The sequence below is a fragment of the Salvelinus fontinalis genome, chromosome 36 (genome assembly GCF_029448725.1).
Source record: "Salvelinus fontinalis isolate EN_2023a chromosome 36, ASM2944872v1, whole genome shotgun sequence".
Lineage (NCBI taxonomy): Eukaryota > Metazoa > Chordata > Actinopteri > Salmoniformes > Salmonidae > Salvelinus > Salvelinus fontinalis.
In genome coordinates this window covers 12,805,172-12,823,375 of record NC_074700.1, presented here as the reverse complement: position 1 = coordinate 12,823,375, position 18,204 = coordinate 12,805,172, and the positions used below count along the sequence as shown (strand labels likewise).

The window sequence follows — 18,204 nt, the reverse complement described above, 5'->3', positions numbered from 1 at the left end:
TTCAGATTTTTTAAATGTTTTACAGGGAAGACAAAATATGTAAATCTATTAGCTAAACACGTTAGCAAAAGACACCATTTTCTTACTCCAACAGTTTCTTACTCCATCAGGTGCTATCACCAATTCGGCTAAACTAAGATATTGATAGCCACAAACCAACAAACAAATTCATAAGATGACAGTCTGATAACATATTTATGGTATAGCATAGTTTTTTTTTTTTAAATGTGCATTTTTCAGGTATAAATCACAGTTCTACATTGCAGCTGCAATCTGATATAGTGCTGATGCAGCTAGAACAATTACAGAGACCAACGTTATATAACTAATTACTTGTCTTAAAACATTTCAGAAAAAATACACAGCGTACAGACATTGAAAGCCCAACATCTGGTGAATCCAAACAATATTTCAGATTTTTTAAATGTTTTATAGCGAAAACAAAATGTATCGCTAAATTAGCATAACCAGGCCAGCCAGAACCGGCTGGACGCGCCCGACCAGTTCACATGCACGACAGATATATGAAATAACATCGTAAATTGGGTCTTACTATTGCTGGTCTTTCATCAGAATGTTGATCAAGGTGTCCTTAGTCCTGATGAGTCGTTCAATCCATTCACAATGGCAACCTCCCCTCTTCATTTAGCCTGGGTACTGGTCGACTGGCACGGTCCATGTCCAAAGTTAAAAAACTCAAAGAACGGAACACGGCAAAACTCCCGAAAAAATTCTAATAATCTGATTAAACTATATTGAAAAAACATACATTACGGTGATATGGTCACATGTATCAAACAAACTTCGACACGGAGATAGTTTTCATCCGTAACGTCAGCATAACAAAAGACAATGGCACCTCTGAAAACGCGCATCTCAGAAACCGGAAGTTGTCGGTCACGCTAAAGAAATAGGTCTTATTTCACGTCAGTACAAGATAAACAAAAAATTTCTCCTCTGACGTCTTCCAGACACCCAGAGGAAGAAGAAGGAAGTGTGTTTCGGGTCATAGGTCGCGTGACCATATATAGGCAGAGCTTTGAAGCGAGCATACACATCTTGCAATCTTCTTCTGGCTCAGGGAAAGTGCTGTGAAATGACCTGTGTTTGACTCAGAGACAAAATTGGAACGGTTTTAGAAACCATAGCTTGTTTTCTATCCAATGGCATATGGTTATATGCATATAGTAACAGCAATAATTGAATAAGAGGCAGTTTAATCTGTAGAGGCAATTATGCTAATGCGAAACAGCACCCCCTGTATTCTCAAGAAGTTAAGGGAGGGTTTGGCCAGGGGGGCTTTACATTCTATCATTGCACTCTAGCAACCCCTTGTGGCAGGCCGGGCACCTGCAAGCTGACCTCTGTCGTCAGTTAAACTGTGTTTCCTCTGACACATTGGTGCGGCTGGCCTCTGGGTTAAGCGGGCGGGTGTTAAGAAGCGTGATTTGGTGGGTGACGTTTCGATGGAACGCATGACTCGACCGTCACCTCTCCCGAGCCTGTTGGGGAGTTGCAGCAAAAACACAAGATCGTAATTGGATATCACAAAATTAGGGAGAAAAAGGGGGCAAAATACAAAAAAAAATCATGATAGGGCTTCAAAATGGTATATCATACACTGTTGTTGCAGGAAATGTGGGGAAATGATGCTGCCTAGAAAGATTTTCAGCACGTTTATGCTAGGCAGCAACGTTCACACCCTATTAAGCCTCAGTCACACCCATCTCTTTAAGAATTCACACGTAAACGCATGCGAGTCAGCATGTCATTGTCCTCCAGAAAGTAGTCGCTTTGTCGATAGCACCAGTAAAATTCAGGGCAGCAATGTTTTTGAGGGCTGTAGTAACCCTTTTGCCGTTGTCCATAGCTATATCTTTCCAAAAATCTTCGGTGACAAAGATGATCTATAGACAGTACTCACCAGGGAAACCCCCAGTCTGCTATGGTAAGAAAGGCCGTGGAGAAATAGTAGTTGTAGTAGAACAGATATAAGTTCATCATATCAGAGCGATAGGACAGGTGAAGTGGAGCAGATCATACTTGGCGATTTCCTGCTAAGGGAAGACGTTGAAGGGAAGTGAGAGAAGTCAAGCTACAGAGTTCCAGGCATCCTGTATTTAATAATTCTGCAGTTGTAGCCCTGTTACGGTGCTCTGCTTTGTAGAACGTGTGCATCAGCGCCCCTTTGATCTCTAATTATGGGAGTCACGTTGTCTGGCGCTCTATTGTCTTGTATAGCAGTAAGCCATTACTGCCATGTTATTATTACATGCATATTGTTTCTAGTATAGTGAATTAGAGATTCTATCATGTACACACTGAGTGTACAAAACACTGTACGACTGTAATTCTCTGTCTTGTCATCATTGCCCTTACCAGCTCTCGGGAGCGAGCACATGACCTAACCTGAAGAATTTACAGTCCACCAAGTCCTCAGTTACAGTTATGGACAGAAGGCTGTGACGTGACAGACCAATCAGGACTCATCTCTTGGCATGTCCAACTCCATTATCTCAGCCAATCATGGCTAGCCAGGAAGGATCATGTCTTTCTCATTATGTAGGTAAGTGCTTTCTCCTTGGTTAAACTAGGCTCGTAATTTAACATTTTGTTCATATTTACAGAATCTATACGAGTTTGTAATTAAGGCACATGAAAGTTTGTTTCTGTAGAAAGTAACGTCAAATATCCACGATCCTGTAACATGGCAAAAATGCAGGGAATTGAAGAACTAGAGAAGCCTTGAGTGGTTGAAATGATGAGGGTTTCTTTGCTTGATATTCCCATCTAATGCTCAGGTAGAATTTTAAGGCGAGAAAGCACACACATAATGAAAAAAATTGTCTACCCCATCCTTAGCCACAGAATGGACTGTGTGTGTGTGTGTGTGTGCAGGCACATGCGTGTATGTAGTATTCATACACACCGTGTCACGACAGCCATCCAGCTCTGGCACTCTCACTAATCAGAAGTTTGACGCTGTGATCTACAAACCGCAACAAACGCAATTGACTAATATAACACATGCGAGCCGAGTGCTCCTAGAAATAATTGCTTTCCCGCTGTTTTCTTACACCCTTTTCATTTTTTTTCTCCTCCGTCTCTCTTCCCTCCCTTCTTCTCCTTTTCACTGTGTAGTGAAACGCTATGCCTTTGATATCACTAGTGGAGTGGAGGAGGGGGTCTTGAAGCAATTACCTCCGCCATTTATTGCACTTTAATACGTGTTACGGTTAAGAAGCAATCAGTTTAGTAATTATGCCATGGTGACTTGTAAATCGCCACCATTTCATTCCATTTCGCCACAAAGTCAGACAGAGGAGCCTAGACCCTGGGCCTTTTTGATTGGAGGTCAGCGTTCAGCCGTGTACTCCAAGAACACGATTGGACTGATGCTAGCTTTGCTAACCTGCCAAGTCACCATGATAGTGACCCCTTCGCTGCAGATTTTTGGGGTTCTAAAAGATTCTCGCAATACAAAGTTTGTGTTGGTTGTATTCACAGTCCTTTAAAAACTACAGCCACGCAATTACGAGTGGTCCACGCCACGTTTTTCCGCCAAATGAGCAGTTTGATAATTGCTGGGTGCGGGCGCCCCCGTCTAACGAATGCACTGGAAAAGACATGACCAGCGGCAGGAATAATAACAACAACAACGAGATGAGGAGGGGAACAGGAGAGGGAGAGAGAGAGAGGGAGAGAGGAGGGGAGTGCGGACAGAAAGAGAGTGAAAGGAAAGAAAGAAAGAAAGAAAGAAAGAGAGAGAGGGTGTGATAGTGCTAATCCCTTTACACAGATCTGGTGAGAAGTGTGTCTTTGTTGGGTCAGGGGTTCTGGGGGAGCGGCTTTCTGACTCACAACCCTGCCGACTCATGTCTTCAGTGTTCACTATTCTGTTTTTAAAAGGGGAAGATGGACACAGACAATACTAATAATATCTCTTTATACTCTCTTGTGCCAATGAGTGTCCAGGCTCTGCGTTCCACATTAAGGTCGCATTGACCTTCATCTGAATAGAGTACGGCTGCAAATGTTCGGCTCGCATTTCAAATGACAGAGACAGAGACGAGAGATCTGACCTCTCGAATGAATCCATTTCATTTCAGGCCTCTCAGGAGAAGATTGGCCACTTTGAGAGACGTCCCAGTTTAGTTGGAGGGGAATGAGACCCAGCGATGATCAGTCAACGACTCCTGTCAGCAAGGCATGATGCTGCATGCATCTCAATAATCAACTCTGATCAAGAGAGAGAAACTGCTGAGAGGGAGAGAGTGATGCTGCTGCTGGTTTGTGTGAGTTATTGCTGTTAAAAGGCTGTTACTACCAATCTTTTCCCTATAGACCATATAGACTTCACTATTAGCTCAGCTGGACTGATTCTGGGTCTATGCACATGTCACAGGGTTAGCTACATCACCACTCTCCCAAATCATCTTCTACATCAGCAGGATACTCATGACAATACGCTCACTGAGGAGAGGAAGCTAGAGGGCCTCGTGGAGGCAGGGAGAGATGGAGGGAAGAGCGAAGAAGGTGGAGAGAAGAGTGAGTCTGAGAACTGGTGTATTGCTGACCGACAGGCGGCACATTTAGTATGCTAGAAGGCACGGCGCACAAGCAGCCGGCTTCATTAAAACACTGCACCATGCAAACACACGTGCAGACATAACTGAACCCGCGCACGCACAAACACACCGCACAAAGTATTCTCCATTGATGCTATCCCTGAAGGACTGAGAGTGGAAAAACAACAGGTCATCAAATCCATGAGCGGCTGCAAAACAAAAAGGATCCCCTCAACACCAGTGACTAACAAGGCCAGGCTTGTCATTCCTAACAAGCGCTACGTACACGCCACCTGAGAACCGTAGAGATAAACATGTGTGGGAGGAAATTAAGAGATAGCAACATCAGGTTAGGATGATATGGTGTAGACATGCACGCACACATGCACAGACAACCACCCACACGCACAGAAAGCTGAAACCTAAGCAACAAATTGCATGCACTTCCAAACGGTGCTGTCTGAGTCAGTTACTTAAACTGTAGAATAACAAGTGCTCCACTTATACGCTGTGCACAGACAAATGGACCAGTCAATCACCTGACACTTCCTCTGAATAATACAAGTTTGCTCACTGTGTGTGTGTGTGTGTGTGTGTGTGTGTGTGTGTGTGTGTGTGTGTGTGTGTGTGTGTGTGTGTGTGTGTGTGTGTGTGTGTGTGTGTGTGTGTGTGTGTGTGTGTGTGTGTGTGTGTGTGTGTGAGCACAACATGGGCGGTAGCATGTGGAAGCGGCACGTTAACCAATTGCCGTTGCGTCTCTCCTCCCACACGCTCATCCAACAGAGATATCAGCCGTCCATATGAGTCAGTCTCTTCAGCTCAACATGGCGGGTCTGTCAAACAGAGCAACTCTCTCATAACATCAACAACACCCCTCTACAGAACATAAACGCTGGAGGACCTCCACCAGGATGCATCTCTAAATGACACGGTGGACTCTTTCTCTGTTTGACAAATGGACTAGGGTTGAATGGCGGCAAACCCAGTTTACTGAGATTTACCACGATTTACAAAACCACTCCCTTTTCCCTGGGATAAGTAACTGAGAGAAAACGGTAGATTATAATAGTTATTGATATAAACAGCGTGGCGTGAAATTGAACTGTTGAATTATAGGCGACGTCTAAATCTGGATTCTCTACGGCCTCTGCATGATGAATCAACGCTCAGGGTGGGGACAGACAGCCCATCTCAGTATGGAGCACACTTCACAATGCATGCAGACCCACAGTATCATCTCATCAGGGTAACTTTGTTTTGGTGACAGGTAGGCCTGCATTTGCTGCAGCTCAGCCTATGCCACAGTAATATAAAGACCAAATGTGCGTCTAATTTATCCATCTCCCATCTGGCTTTCGGGGTCACCTTGATGTTTAAATTGTAAAGATTGTAATTGTTCTAATTGCAACTCCAGAGTTTAAAACAGCTCATTCCTCTAATATTGTTGCTTTAAAATCAGTGCACGCGCGCGCTCTCTCCGTCAACTCCAATTGCATCCAAAAAAGTGAATCCTGTTCTACATTGATATCTAGCCCTATATATAGATGTCCTAGACTAACTCTTTCAGGTAATACATTCAATGCAGCATGAGCCTTATATTTAGCAAATTAATGATGGGTTATGCATAATAAGCTTCTAACTTATAGCCTCTGTCTCTTGCGCAATACGCACGCACCTGTGCTCTGCTGGCCTCGCTCCTTAAACAATGCTACTTAGCTCTTGGAGTCCCATGCAGGAAAGACTAGAACAGCTTGTTGGAAATCTTTTTTTTTTTCTTTTTTTTTAGCATTTCTTATACCAATAGGATATTCGAAGAGAGACCCAAGGTCTTTTTTTGCTGATTGTTAATGTTGTTCTACAGCCAATAGAACTCGTGGGTAGTTTAAAAGAAGAGCGAGCACGCGATGGTGGTATGCTATAGCAGTTATTTATTCAGACCCCTAACCAGTCACTCTTTGTGAAGAGAAGTTAAAGCCTTCCGCATCTAATTCTAGTCCTATGTTATTCAAGGGTGCCATTAGAATGATGAAGATAAGGACAACAACACTTATTTCATTTAACTGTTGAAAGCGAGGAAGGAATGAGGCAACAATAGAGAGAGAGAAAGAGGAAGGAGGCTAATAACATTAGGGGGAATATTATGAAAGGTATATCATTTATGTGTCCGCCTACTAATTATACAAATAGGCCCGATTATATTTCAAAATTCGAATAAAATTCGCAAAGCCTATACTTGTAACTTTGTAGTCCGCATGTGCTGCACCAGAATCACATGTTCTCTTCTGCTTTATCATGGTTTGAACGATGTGCCTAATTCCTGTCCATATACAGTAATACAGTACAATGCAATACAGTAATACAGTTCACACTAAAAAAGATTAGCCTACTTGAGCTAGTTTCATTCATTTACCCAAGAGAGCATATAGCTAGGGACAGTACATCTACAGTATGGGCTTCTATGTTTTTCCTATCGTGCGTAATGTGCAGTAGCCTATATCATATACAGTATGTATTGGATAACGGCAGAATCAATAGTCCTTCATGTAGGGCTCATAACATATATTTCATCTATGGCTCATCAGGCTCCGGTAGTATCAGGTTTGAATTTTCATGCTGATCAAAGCTCCAATCAAATCCAGACATATGTATATGCTTTATAATGATTTTGAATGACACTTACGGTTTGGTGGGTAAGAGAAAAGGGATTTATTCTTGGGATGGAACATTTGCACAATACCAGGAATATAATTCAACCGTAAAAAGATCTACATGTTTTTGTCCAGGCGTTGTGTTTCCGTGGCATTTAAAGGAGTTTGTGGGAAATATCATTATTGGACCCCAGGAAGACTATTGGCACTGGCTAATTGGCACCAGCTAATGGGGATCCTAATAAAAATCCTAAATCCTAAAATTATAACCATCACTGTCAAATATCGTGTGGTAAATAGCTTACGACAGCAGTCTCTCCCGGCAGTTTTGCAGTAAACATTCATATGCCTCATATATATTCATAAACAGTGAGTGGAGCAACAAATGCTTTTTGACATCCATGCTAGCGTAGGATTATAATTGAGTGCACTCTTGAAATTTGAAGATCATTTAGAAAAGAAGCCTCTCCTGCCCAAAGTAAGGAGACGGAAAGAAATGAATATTATCTCGCTGTGCATCTGCCTCTCTACCAACCAGTGTGTGAACCAGTGTGTGTGTAGGGGGGGAGTCTTGCCCACCCCTTTCAAATTGAGCGAGGCTCATCTCCTCTGCAGCCATCTGGCTGAAGTGATAGAGTGCGCCGGGTGGGGGTCTTACACACACACACACACACACACACACACACACACACACACACACACACACACACACACACACACACACACACACACACACACACACACACACACACACACACACACACACACACACACACACACACACACACACACACACACACACACGCACACACACACACACACACACACACTCAGTCACACACACTGGCTCCCACAGTTCAGGCCTCGCTCCTCTTTACAGCCAACAAGAGGGTCTGGACAGCCACAAAGAGCAGGGGGAGCGGGCCAGGGAGAATCATTATGTTAATTTAAGACTCTGGCTGCAGTGAAAATGGCCTGCCTTTCCTATTCTAATTCTTTATTCTTCTTTGAGGGAAATTCAATTGAATTCAATCTTTTTAGGGCTGGTAAGGGGATGTGTGTGGGTGGGTGGAAAGGGGAGCAGCGGGGGTCGATGTGTGTGTGTGTGTGTGTGTGTGCGCGAACGCGAGTGTGTGTCTGTATGCCTCAGTATGCAACTGTGTGGAACGGTTAGATAACATAATTGCTAGTCTTTGACTGATGGTGTGCATGTGATCAAGAGTGCAGTCACATGTGTAGCGGTGCTTGTGAGATGCATTTTATTATCAGGTACATTTCTACCTAGCTGCCTTCAGATCAGACACGTCCGTTCTCTCAGTTGAATGGGATGGATACAGAGAGGCCACCTGCACAGCTGCAGCAGAGTACGCCCCAGACCGACCCTTTATGCACCAAAAACGCACCATCAGGGACCACACACACACACACACACACACACACACACACACACACACACACACACACACACACACACACTCTGCAGGATACTAAACACACACACGCGCGCGCACCGTAGAATACTAAACATACACTAGCTCTGTTTGAGCAAAGGAGTAACTGCAGGTGTCCAGCTTTAAAATCACCTAAAATAACTTGAGATGGCACTGCTGAGGATGCCTGGGTGAATGTCATGTGTGTATAAAGTAATCATCAACTTTAGATGCCCTAAAAGCTATGCAAATGTTCAACAATTAAGTCTTTGAAAAGCATAATACATGTTATCGCTGAAAAAAAAATTCTTTTCAAACCAATGGCAAGCCAGTTATTTGTGGACACATACAACAATGAGATATGGATTATAAAGCAAGTCCAGGAGAAGAAACATGCCCTATTAAGAGTCCATTGTAAACCAAACATGTCTTCAAAGCAGTCACTGTACACTTCTAAACCACTACTGTTTTGGAATTCACAATGGTATGTACAGGCACGAAGAGCTGGAGAACGTCAGTGGCTCGACCCATACACACTCCTACCTTGTATTGGTGCAGATGCTTGAAGGAAAATTCCTTGAAAAGTGACACATTCAGTCTTCAGAACAGTGTTATATAAGCCAAGATAGCTGAAGGATAGAAGTCTTCAAAACGTCGCAACAAGGTTGGATAGAGTTCTGTGCTGGAAGAACAACGTGATAGAGCAGGTACCTGAACACCATTGAGAACGGGTATGTTCAAGTGAAAGTAAGATTCATTTGCCTCTTCTCAAAGATGGCAGTAAAGGAAGACTCTTCGGCTTTTTAGAATGAAGAGACGCTAATTGTGGGGCTACGGAAGAAACACAGACAGGAATACAACAGTGGTACCCGGCAGAGCATGCAAATATTCAACCTTCTAAAAAGTGAGGGGAGAGGGGAGACCTAGCCAGCAGCCAATAATACTCTCAGTTTAACGAATGCGTCTGAGCATTCCTGAAAAAGACCTTCCATTAGTCAATTGAGGCAGACATCACTTATACAACGTCTTAAAATCAAATTTGATGAAAAAAAATCCCTTGCCCTTGAAAAATAAGTATTGTACTTCATAATTTTTTTAAATGTTCCTTCACAGAAAAAGCAATGGTCGGTGAACAAAGAGATAAGGTTATTAGCTAGGTCTAGTGGTCTGGTAACTGGTCTGGTAACTGGTCTGGTAACTGGTCTGGTAACTGGTCTGGTAACTGGTCTGGTAACTGGTCTGGTAACTGGTCTGGTAACTGGTCTGGTGACTGTGTTCTGTGTCAGTTGGAAACAAGCGATTGATGGAAGACTTCCATTAGACATTCAGTCCATACGACTGGTTTAATCAGAACTAAATGACTCCCTCAGTGTTAGTCCTCAGTCCTCAGTCACTGCCTTGCCCCGTCTTAGCACTTTAGAGGATACGATTAGACAAACTAATGTCACGTCGATATTCTCTTGGTTAGGGGGTTGGCGAATAGACTTGAAACAATGTTTTACTGCGTGCTATGTCATGTGGTAGCCATTGCTATAGAATGAGCTTGATCTCTGGGAGATATTTTGGTTGCTTGTAAATGTGAAGTGACCTACAGTAGGGCTGGCTGCTGGAGGGATCACTCTCTCATCTCTCTCTCTACACACACACACAAACACACACACACACATACGCTCACTAGCCTCCTTGGCCGGTTCTGGGCGTTTCGAGCAAGTAGTGCGAGCCCTCATGCTGGCTCAGTGCCACACACGCCTATCTCTCCAATCTTTAAAGAAATCAGGCTTTATTAAACTTACTAATACCCCCACGGTCTCTGAGCAGAGCAAGGAGAGCAAAGGCATCAGCGTGCCTCTCCCCCCCTCCTCCCCTCTCTCACCCTCTTATCTTTCAAGGAGCTAGGGATGGGATCTCTGTTTATCTCAGAGTGGCTGTCGTTCACAGGCAGACGTTATTGTCCTCCTCTCTTCCTCTGCCTCGTCCCCCTTTTCTCTCTCTTCCTGGAGCGAACCCACTGCCACAGCCTGGTCCTAATCAGCGCCTGACTGTCATAGCCAATCATAGTCTCTCTACCGAACGTTGACTACACAAACAACACACAACTCCCTCAGCTAGGCACATTTTTCTACCCTCAAACGTGTCATAGGCAAGTTACGAGGGAGTGTTCAAATGGGGTTTGAAGGGAGAGGGAGGTCAATTGATTATGGATTTGAGCTTCCCTCCTTAACAAGCTGACAAAGCAGTAGGCCCACTGCTCTATTAACCTTGGACCTTGTCCCTTTGTCCCGGTTCTAGATTAATTTAGCCTGTAGGAGACATGGATAGAATGTCAACTCTCTCTCGTACAAACAAGCGTAAATCTCTCCATGTGCCCACATGGGAAGCGCTAAAGAGTAAGAAAACATTAGACCTAAAATGGACTACAAAACCAAACACGACAAATAAACACCTACATCTACGCAACCAAGCCAACGCGATCCACCAGAAGCCCTACACCACACAACCTTCACACGACATACATACACACGAGCCAGCACGGTGACGTGGGCGACACGCGGGGTCGTTGTACTCACGGTCGCTACAGAAGGAGCCTCCATAGGACGTCATGGTGCAGTCGCAGGAGAAGCCCTCCCACTGCTGGAGACACACGCCCTGATTGTAGCAGGAGTCCTCCGTACAGGTGGTGCTAGGTCCTGGAGGGACAGATTGGAACACAGGGTCAATATGCAACGCACACACATACGCTTGCTATGCCAATGTATGGAAGGACATTTGGGAAATAACTTTAAAGCAGGAATCCTAAGGCTGTTAAGTTGTCAATATACACCGCCCTACTGCTTTCTTTTTTTTGCCGATGTGCGCAGGCACCTAAGGGGGCAAACTGTAATCCCATTGTAGGTTCTAAGGATGCTCAGGGGGAATACGTTCAACACATAAAGCCCTTTTTATGTCAATATGGGAATATAGGGCAATAACTGTAATCCTATCCATAGCACAGGTCATTTGGTTGATACTGATTTCATCGAGGCTGGTGGTTAAAAAGTGATAAGGTTGTATTTGACATTTATTCTGGGTTAAAATCTTGATTACAGGCAGTCATGAAACTGGGAGGCATATTTGTCAACTTGAATATGAAATGGGGTTGTGGGGGGGTTGAATGGATGTAAAAGAAAAGATGGACTCCTTCAACAATGACAATTCTCCAATTATAAACAGCCACTGTTGTAATTTCTCAGTGGAATTCCGAGCATGTTAGAGTGATAAGTGAATTAAATGTTAACCGGGTGGTATTCAAAGCATCTGTGATTTGGTTATTAGACCCATTAATACCTGCTAATGCTTTAAATTAGCAATGACCAAAAGAAAACCACAGGTGGCTAATTGTCATGTAGGTGGCAGACCTTCCATGTTTTCAACCTTTAAAGGGAAATTGTAAAAATGGTCAACTTCATATTCGTCATCTCCAGCACCACCCCAACATCAACATACGTGAAAATGGGGCGTTTGTATGTTTTCTATCAAAAAATATAAAGGAAAATGTGTGTTTCCAATGATATCATCAACCAATTACAGTACTAGACAATTAGTAGGCAATGCCTACTCAGAATATGTTAAAATCAAATGATGCACACCGACGATGTAATTGCAAACACTTATCTTCCTCTCTTTTTTACTACAAAACATAGAAACGCACCGTTTTCACATACACTCAGTTTATTAGGTACACCACCCCGTTCACCAAAATGGTTTGCTCCTACACACAGTGAGTCACGTGGCCATGGACTGCTATGTAAAGCAGGTAGACGGTCACGATCGTTGGAAGCATACTCGGACCAACGTGCAGCGTGATCTGGGTTCCACATATTTTATCAGAAATAAGTGAACCACACAACGAAACAATAAAGACTAAACGAATAAACAATATCCCACAAAACACAGGTGTGAAAAAAGCTACCTAAATATGATCCCCAATTAGAGACAACGATTACCAGCTGCCTCTAATTGGGAATCATACAAAATCACCAACATAGAAAAACAAAACTACAACCCCACAGAAATAGTAAACTAGACTAAACCCCAGTCACGCCCTGACCTACTCCACCATAGAAAATAAAGGACGTGACATAGATAGGCATTCAGTTAGTGTTCGATTGAACGCTAGAATCGTCAAAACGAATGACCTAAGCGACTTTGAGCGTGGTATGACCGTCGGTGCCAGGGGTTTAGGGTTTACAGAGAATGGGGCGTCAAAACAAAAAGCATCCAGTCAGCGGCAGGCGAAAACAGCTTGATGATGAGAGGTCGAAGGAGAATGGCAAGAATCATTCAAGCTAACAGGCGGCCCACGAACAGGCAAATAACGGCACGTCCTATAGTCTGCCTTCAAATGAAGGTACATTTGTACATTTTTTGCTCAAATGGTTGGTGCTTTAAAAATAAGTGATTTATTAAGATAAAAAATGTTAGGAAGCTATGTAAAAACATTGTTTATTAGAAACTGACTTGTGCACTTGCAAGGATGTACTTCCAATGCCATACTTGCTTCAAGAGATTAACAAAACATGTTACTATTTACACATTTTAAGAGCAGCCCAATTAACCTCAAAAATTGTCAAATTCATGAGCGCCAGCCATTTCCTCAACGTTATTCCAAAATGGACACTTCAAATGAGATGTCTCCATTTTATCAGTTCATGTTTTAATTGCCTACTCCAGTGATTACTCCATCAATCAGCGCTTAATACAAGAATCGCAGAGCCTCTAATTAAACATATTGCTGTAATTATTACTGAAGTCAATCACAGTATTATCACAGAGTTACACTTCCCTCCGCTATCGATCAGCTGCTACCTCAACCAGGTCATATAGTTTAGACTTGAGTTTAGAGTCTATAGAGTATGGAGTTGTAAGCTTGTCATTGAAATGCCTTGTGTTTCGGTGTGAGCAGTGGAGTTGTAAACGTGTCATTGAAATGCCTTGTGTTTCAGTGTGAGCAGTTGTAAACTTATTTAAATTTCTTTTGGAGCGAGGCATGAACCCCCTGTCTGTTAAATCTGTAGCTGTGTTTTATTAAAGGAGTTGGAAGAATGAGCAGCATGCTAGCTGCTAGGGCGCTAACAGCCTTACTGTGTAACCTCCCTTAACACACATCTCAACCCTGCGTAACAATATGACACCTGTATCTGGAACTAACAGCTTGGAAGAGAATGAGACATCTGGGTATACCCTCCCTCCCTCCCTCCCTCTCTCTCACTCCCCCCGCCTTCCCTATCCTCTCTCTCACCTTCCTCGGTCTTCCTCCCAAATCCCAGACGTGAGTCAGCAACTCAGCATAGTGAAGAACACAGAGTGAACAGTTGTTGAGCCATAGGCTGCAGCTCTCTGCTCTCGTTGCTGTAGGGAGGGATTAGCTGAGTCAGGCAGCTACAGGAGAACAAGTTGCCCCATTGACCCTGCTGGATGTCTGGGGATGCAGCCATAGAGGTCAACCTCTGACCACTAAACTCTGGTTCCAACTCCTGATCCACCTGCTCCACTGAGCTGGCCTGGAGGACCGGCCTTGGCCTGACATATTGAACAGAGGGTCTGGCTACTGTTGGAGTGTGCATTACAAATAGTCCGGTTGCAGAGCTGTGCATGCTTTTGCCAACTCAATGTCCTTTGTTGACTTGTTGTCATGCTATAGCCCTTTATGTTTGACATGACAACGGACATGACAACGGACATGAAAGGGAGACTTGGCTAAAGCACAACCACATCTGCCACTAGGCTACACTATCAATAGCCATTTGTATTGGCTTCTATTGAATTTAAACGTTCTATTGGTTTTTGTTGTCAGGCTATGGGGAAACAATTCCATGAAAAGAGTAGTTGATGCTACGAAACTTATTGTTACCTCTTACAACCTGCCGTTTGAGATTTTAAGGGAGTATATGTGACAGCCTAATGCAGTTTAAGATCTCTTTTAAAACGGAAGTAATTACGCCGTATAACTGTAGGCAGGTAATAAGCCAGGCTGGCAGGCAGAGGTGGCAGCGTTTGCGTTTAGAATCGGAGCGGCAGCGAGACCTCTGGGAAATCAGACCGTGTGAATGCTACTGCAGGTGTCACAAACACAATTAACTAGCCGCCAGAGACACCACAACACCGGTGACGTCCGTCCAGCCAAAAAAGCTGAGCCCCTTCCAAATGCAGGACTAAGGAGTTTAGGCATTGCGTAAAATTGCCTTTTTCCAAGTGTGTAAATGTGTGTCAGAAGTTCTAAGGACAACAAGTAGAAGTTCGTAGACGTCATGATAAAAACAGAATTTGACCAGTGAGAAGGATATGGATCTTTACTCATGCTAATACTGTAGCTCTTATCACCTTGTCTATTGTCCTCATTCTTATCCCCCAGTGCATATGATTCTTGTCATGCCACCAATTAAAGATCCAATATCAAATCAAACTGTATTTAGCCACACACTTAAAGCAAGAAAAACAAGAAAAAACACAAAGCAATAAAATACTTGAATCAAAGCACATAAAACACAAAGGCCTCACTAATTAAAGAACAAGCTAAAAATGCAGGTTTTCAAACGGGATTTTAACCCCTCAAGCAGTTTCACAGTACAATGCAAAGTTCCACATTAAAAAGGATAATAAAAGGAATAAAAAGTAGGAAAACTTGATAAAATATACACAAACAACGACGAATAATCAGGCTTTTTTTAAAAACTGCAACAATTTAATAAATATATGCTGAATCTCAAAATCCCAATGATAGGCTCCTTGATTTCTCATAGTTTCACCTCCAAGAAACCTAATGCCTTTAAAAGCAGCCCTGCCGGAAACTGGTACTACCACAGTTACTCTCTGTGGTCCTTGTAAACTGCACAGTGAGCGCTACAGGGTGGCTGACCATAACAGAGGCAGAGATACCCTTTGTAGGTTTTATGGTGCAATGGAGTGGGGAAAGAGCTGGGACTAAAAAAATACGTTGAGCGCCGAGTCTGAGGGTGGAGTCTAATTATATATCTGGCTGTTACAGACGAAGAAGGACCTGTAGGTGCAGGTGTCAAACTTCAGGATCACCTGTGTATGATGAGACTGGGAGGAGAAAATAGCTTCAAATGGGATTGTAAAGTCTGCTAAGTTAGTCTAGATGAATGTCAGGGGTGGATTGGCCATCAGGCAATTCTGGCAAATGCCAGATGGGCTGGGCAATATTTCGGTTGGGTGTGCTGGTTGAAATTGACACACACAAATATATACAGTACCAGTCAAAAGTCTGGACATACCTACCTTTTCTTTATTTTTTACTATTTTCTACATTGTAGAATAATAGTGAAGACATCAAAACTACGAAATAACACATGGAAAATATAGCAACCAAAAAAGTGTAAAACATAAAAATTATATTTTATATTTTATATTTTTCAAAGTAGCCCCCCTTTGCCTTGATGACAGCTTTGCACACTCTTGGCATTCTCTCAGTTGTGGTGTGACCACAACTGAAGGTAGGGCTGCTAGACAGAAGATAGCCCTATTTGGTAAAATACCAATCCATATTATGGAAAGAACAGCTCAAATAAGCAAAGAGAAAGGACAGTCCATCATTACTTTAAGACATGAAGGTCAGCCAATGCGGAACATTTCAAGAACTTTAAAAGTATCGTCAAGTGCAGTCACAAAAACCATCAAGCGCTATGATGAATGAGGGATCTCATGAGGACAGCCACAGGAAAGTAAGTTTATTAGAGTTACCAACCTCAGAAATTGCAGCCCAAATAAATGCTTCACAGAGTTCAAGTAACAGTCACATCTCAACGTCAACTGTTCAGAGAAGACAGTTGAATCAGGCCTTCATGGTCTAATTGCTGCAAAGAAACCACTACTAAAGGACACCAATAATAAGAAGATACTTGCTTGGGACAAGAAACACAAGCAATGGACATTAGACTGTTGGAAATCTGTCCTTTGGTCTGATGAGTCCAAATTTGAGATTATTGGTTCCAACCGCCGTGTCTTTGTGAGACGCAGAGTAGGTGAAGGAATTATCTCTGCATGTGTGGTTCCCACCATAAGGCATGGAGGAGGAGGTGTGAGGGTGCTTTGCTGGTGACACTGTCAGTGATTTATTTAGAATTCAAGACACACTTAACCGGCATGGCTACCACTGCATTCTGCAGTGATATACCATTCCATCTGGTTTGTAGTGGGACTATCATTTGTTTTTCAACAGGACAATGACCCAACACACCTCCAGGGTGTGTTAGGGATATTTGACCAAGAAGGAGAGTGATGGAGTGCTGCATCAGATGACCTTGCCTCCACAATCACCCGACCTAAACCCAATTGAGATGGTTTGGGATGAGTTCGACTGCAGAGTGAAGGAAAAGCAGCCATCAAGTGCTCAGCATATGTGGGAACTCCTTCAAGACTGTTGGAAAAGCATTCCAGGTGAAGCTGGTTGAGAGAATGACAAGAGTGTGCAAAGCTGTCAACAAGACAAAGGGTGGCTACTTTGAGGAATCTAAAATGTAAAATATATTTTCATTTGTTTAACACTTTTTTTGGTTACTACATGATTACATATGTGTTATTTCATAGTTTTGATGTCTTCACTGTTATTTTCTAATGTTGAAAACAGTAAAAATAAAGAAAAACTCTTGACTGAGTAGGTGTGTCCAAACTTTTGACTGGTACTAAATATTCTTTACATAGTAAAAAATTATATATGATAAAGGCAGCTCATGGGCCTGTTTTTGTGCAATTTCTTTGTTATACTAATCTATAATGAGCATTTGGCTGATTAGTGGGCAACGGCCGGCCCCCCCTACCAAGATGGCCCAGCCCTGTTTTCTGATAGACTGAGCTGAGGTCAAGCAAACTCACATTCAATGTCAAATGTGGCATCAGCAAAGAGACCTGCTCCAACTCTGTCATTAATTAGACAGCCAAGATCATGGATCGTAAAAGCCGGAAAGGGTACCTATAAATGTAGAAAGGTCACCGCACTCAAAATGTCCAGTTTTTTGGTCAGCTAAAACCATGATTTGATAAAACAGTAAAGTGCATTATCATGATTCCTGTAATGAAAACGCTTATATCGCTGGGGCCTGCTGCTGTGATGAGCGAGCCACTCTCCTCTCCACCCATGCGCTTGAGAGAAAAATGCAGTCTGATCATTATAACATTTCAAAATGCAATTGCGGGAAAAACACAGCTTTGAAAGCTTTGTACCCTTGTCCCTGTTAAAGAGAGGATGGTCTCAGCTTTCTGTAGGTATAATGTATAATTCTCAACTTAATAGCAACTATTTTACAACCAAGATATTGATTTTGGCTTTGCGCATATGCCGTTGAGAGGGCATAGGCCTGAAGGTTTCATGGGTAGTAGCCTACAACTGCAAGTTTTATTAGGACATTCAATTTGCTGTTGGGATCATGACTACATGGCTACTAGCAGTAGGTATTATATTTACAGTTAGCGATCTAGTTAAATGTGTTTTATTATTTACTATTATTTAGTGTACATAAAGACGAATGTAATTCAGCTCTAATGGGAAAAAAAACCAAACAA

The 18,204-nt window shown here is 42.8% G+C and overlaps 1 protein-coding gene across 8 annotated transcripts in view; it reads right to left on the bottom strand.

Annotated features, from left to right (window-relative positions):
- Positions 1-8,706: 8,706 nt before the first annotated feature.
- LOC129835211 (neurexin-2-like) overlaps positions 8,707-18,204 on the bottom strand; it is a 616,507-nt gene continuing 607,009 nt past the window's right edge. For all 8 annotated transcript variants that reach the window (XM_055900712.1, XM_055900716.1, XM_055900714.1 and 5 more), the window contains one exon: positions 8,707-11,333. In XM_055900712.1, the coding sequence (XP_055756687.1) occupies positions 11,131-11,333 (203 nt within the window). In that variant the 3' untranslated portion in view covers positions 8,707-11,130. The remainder of the gene's footprint in view (positions 11,334-18,204) is intronic.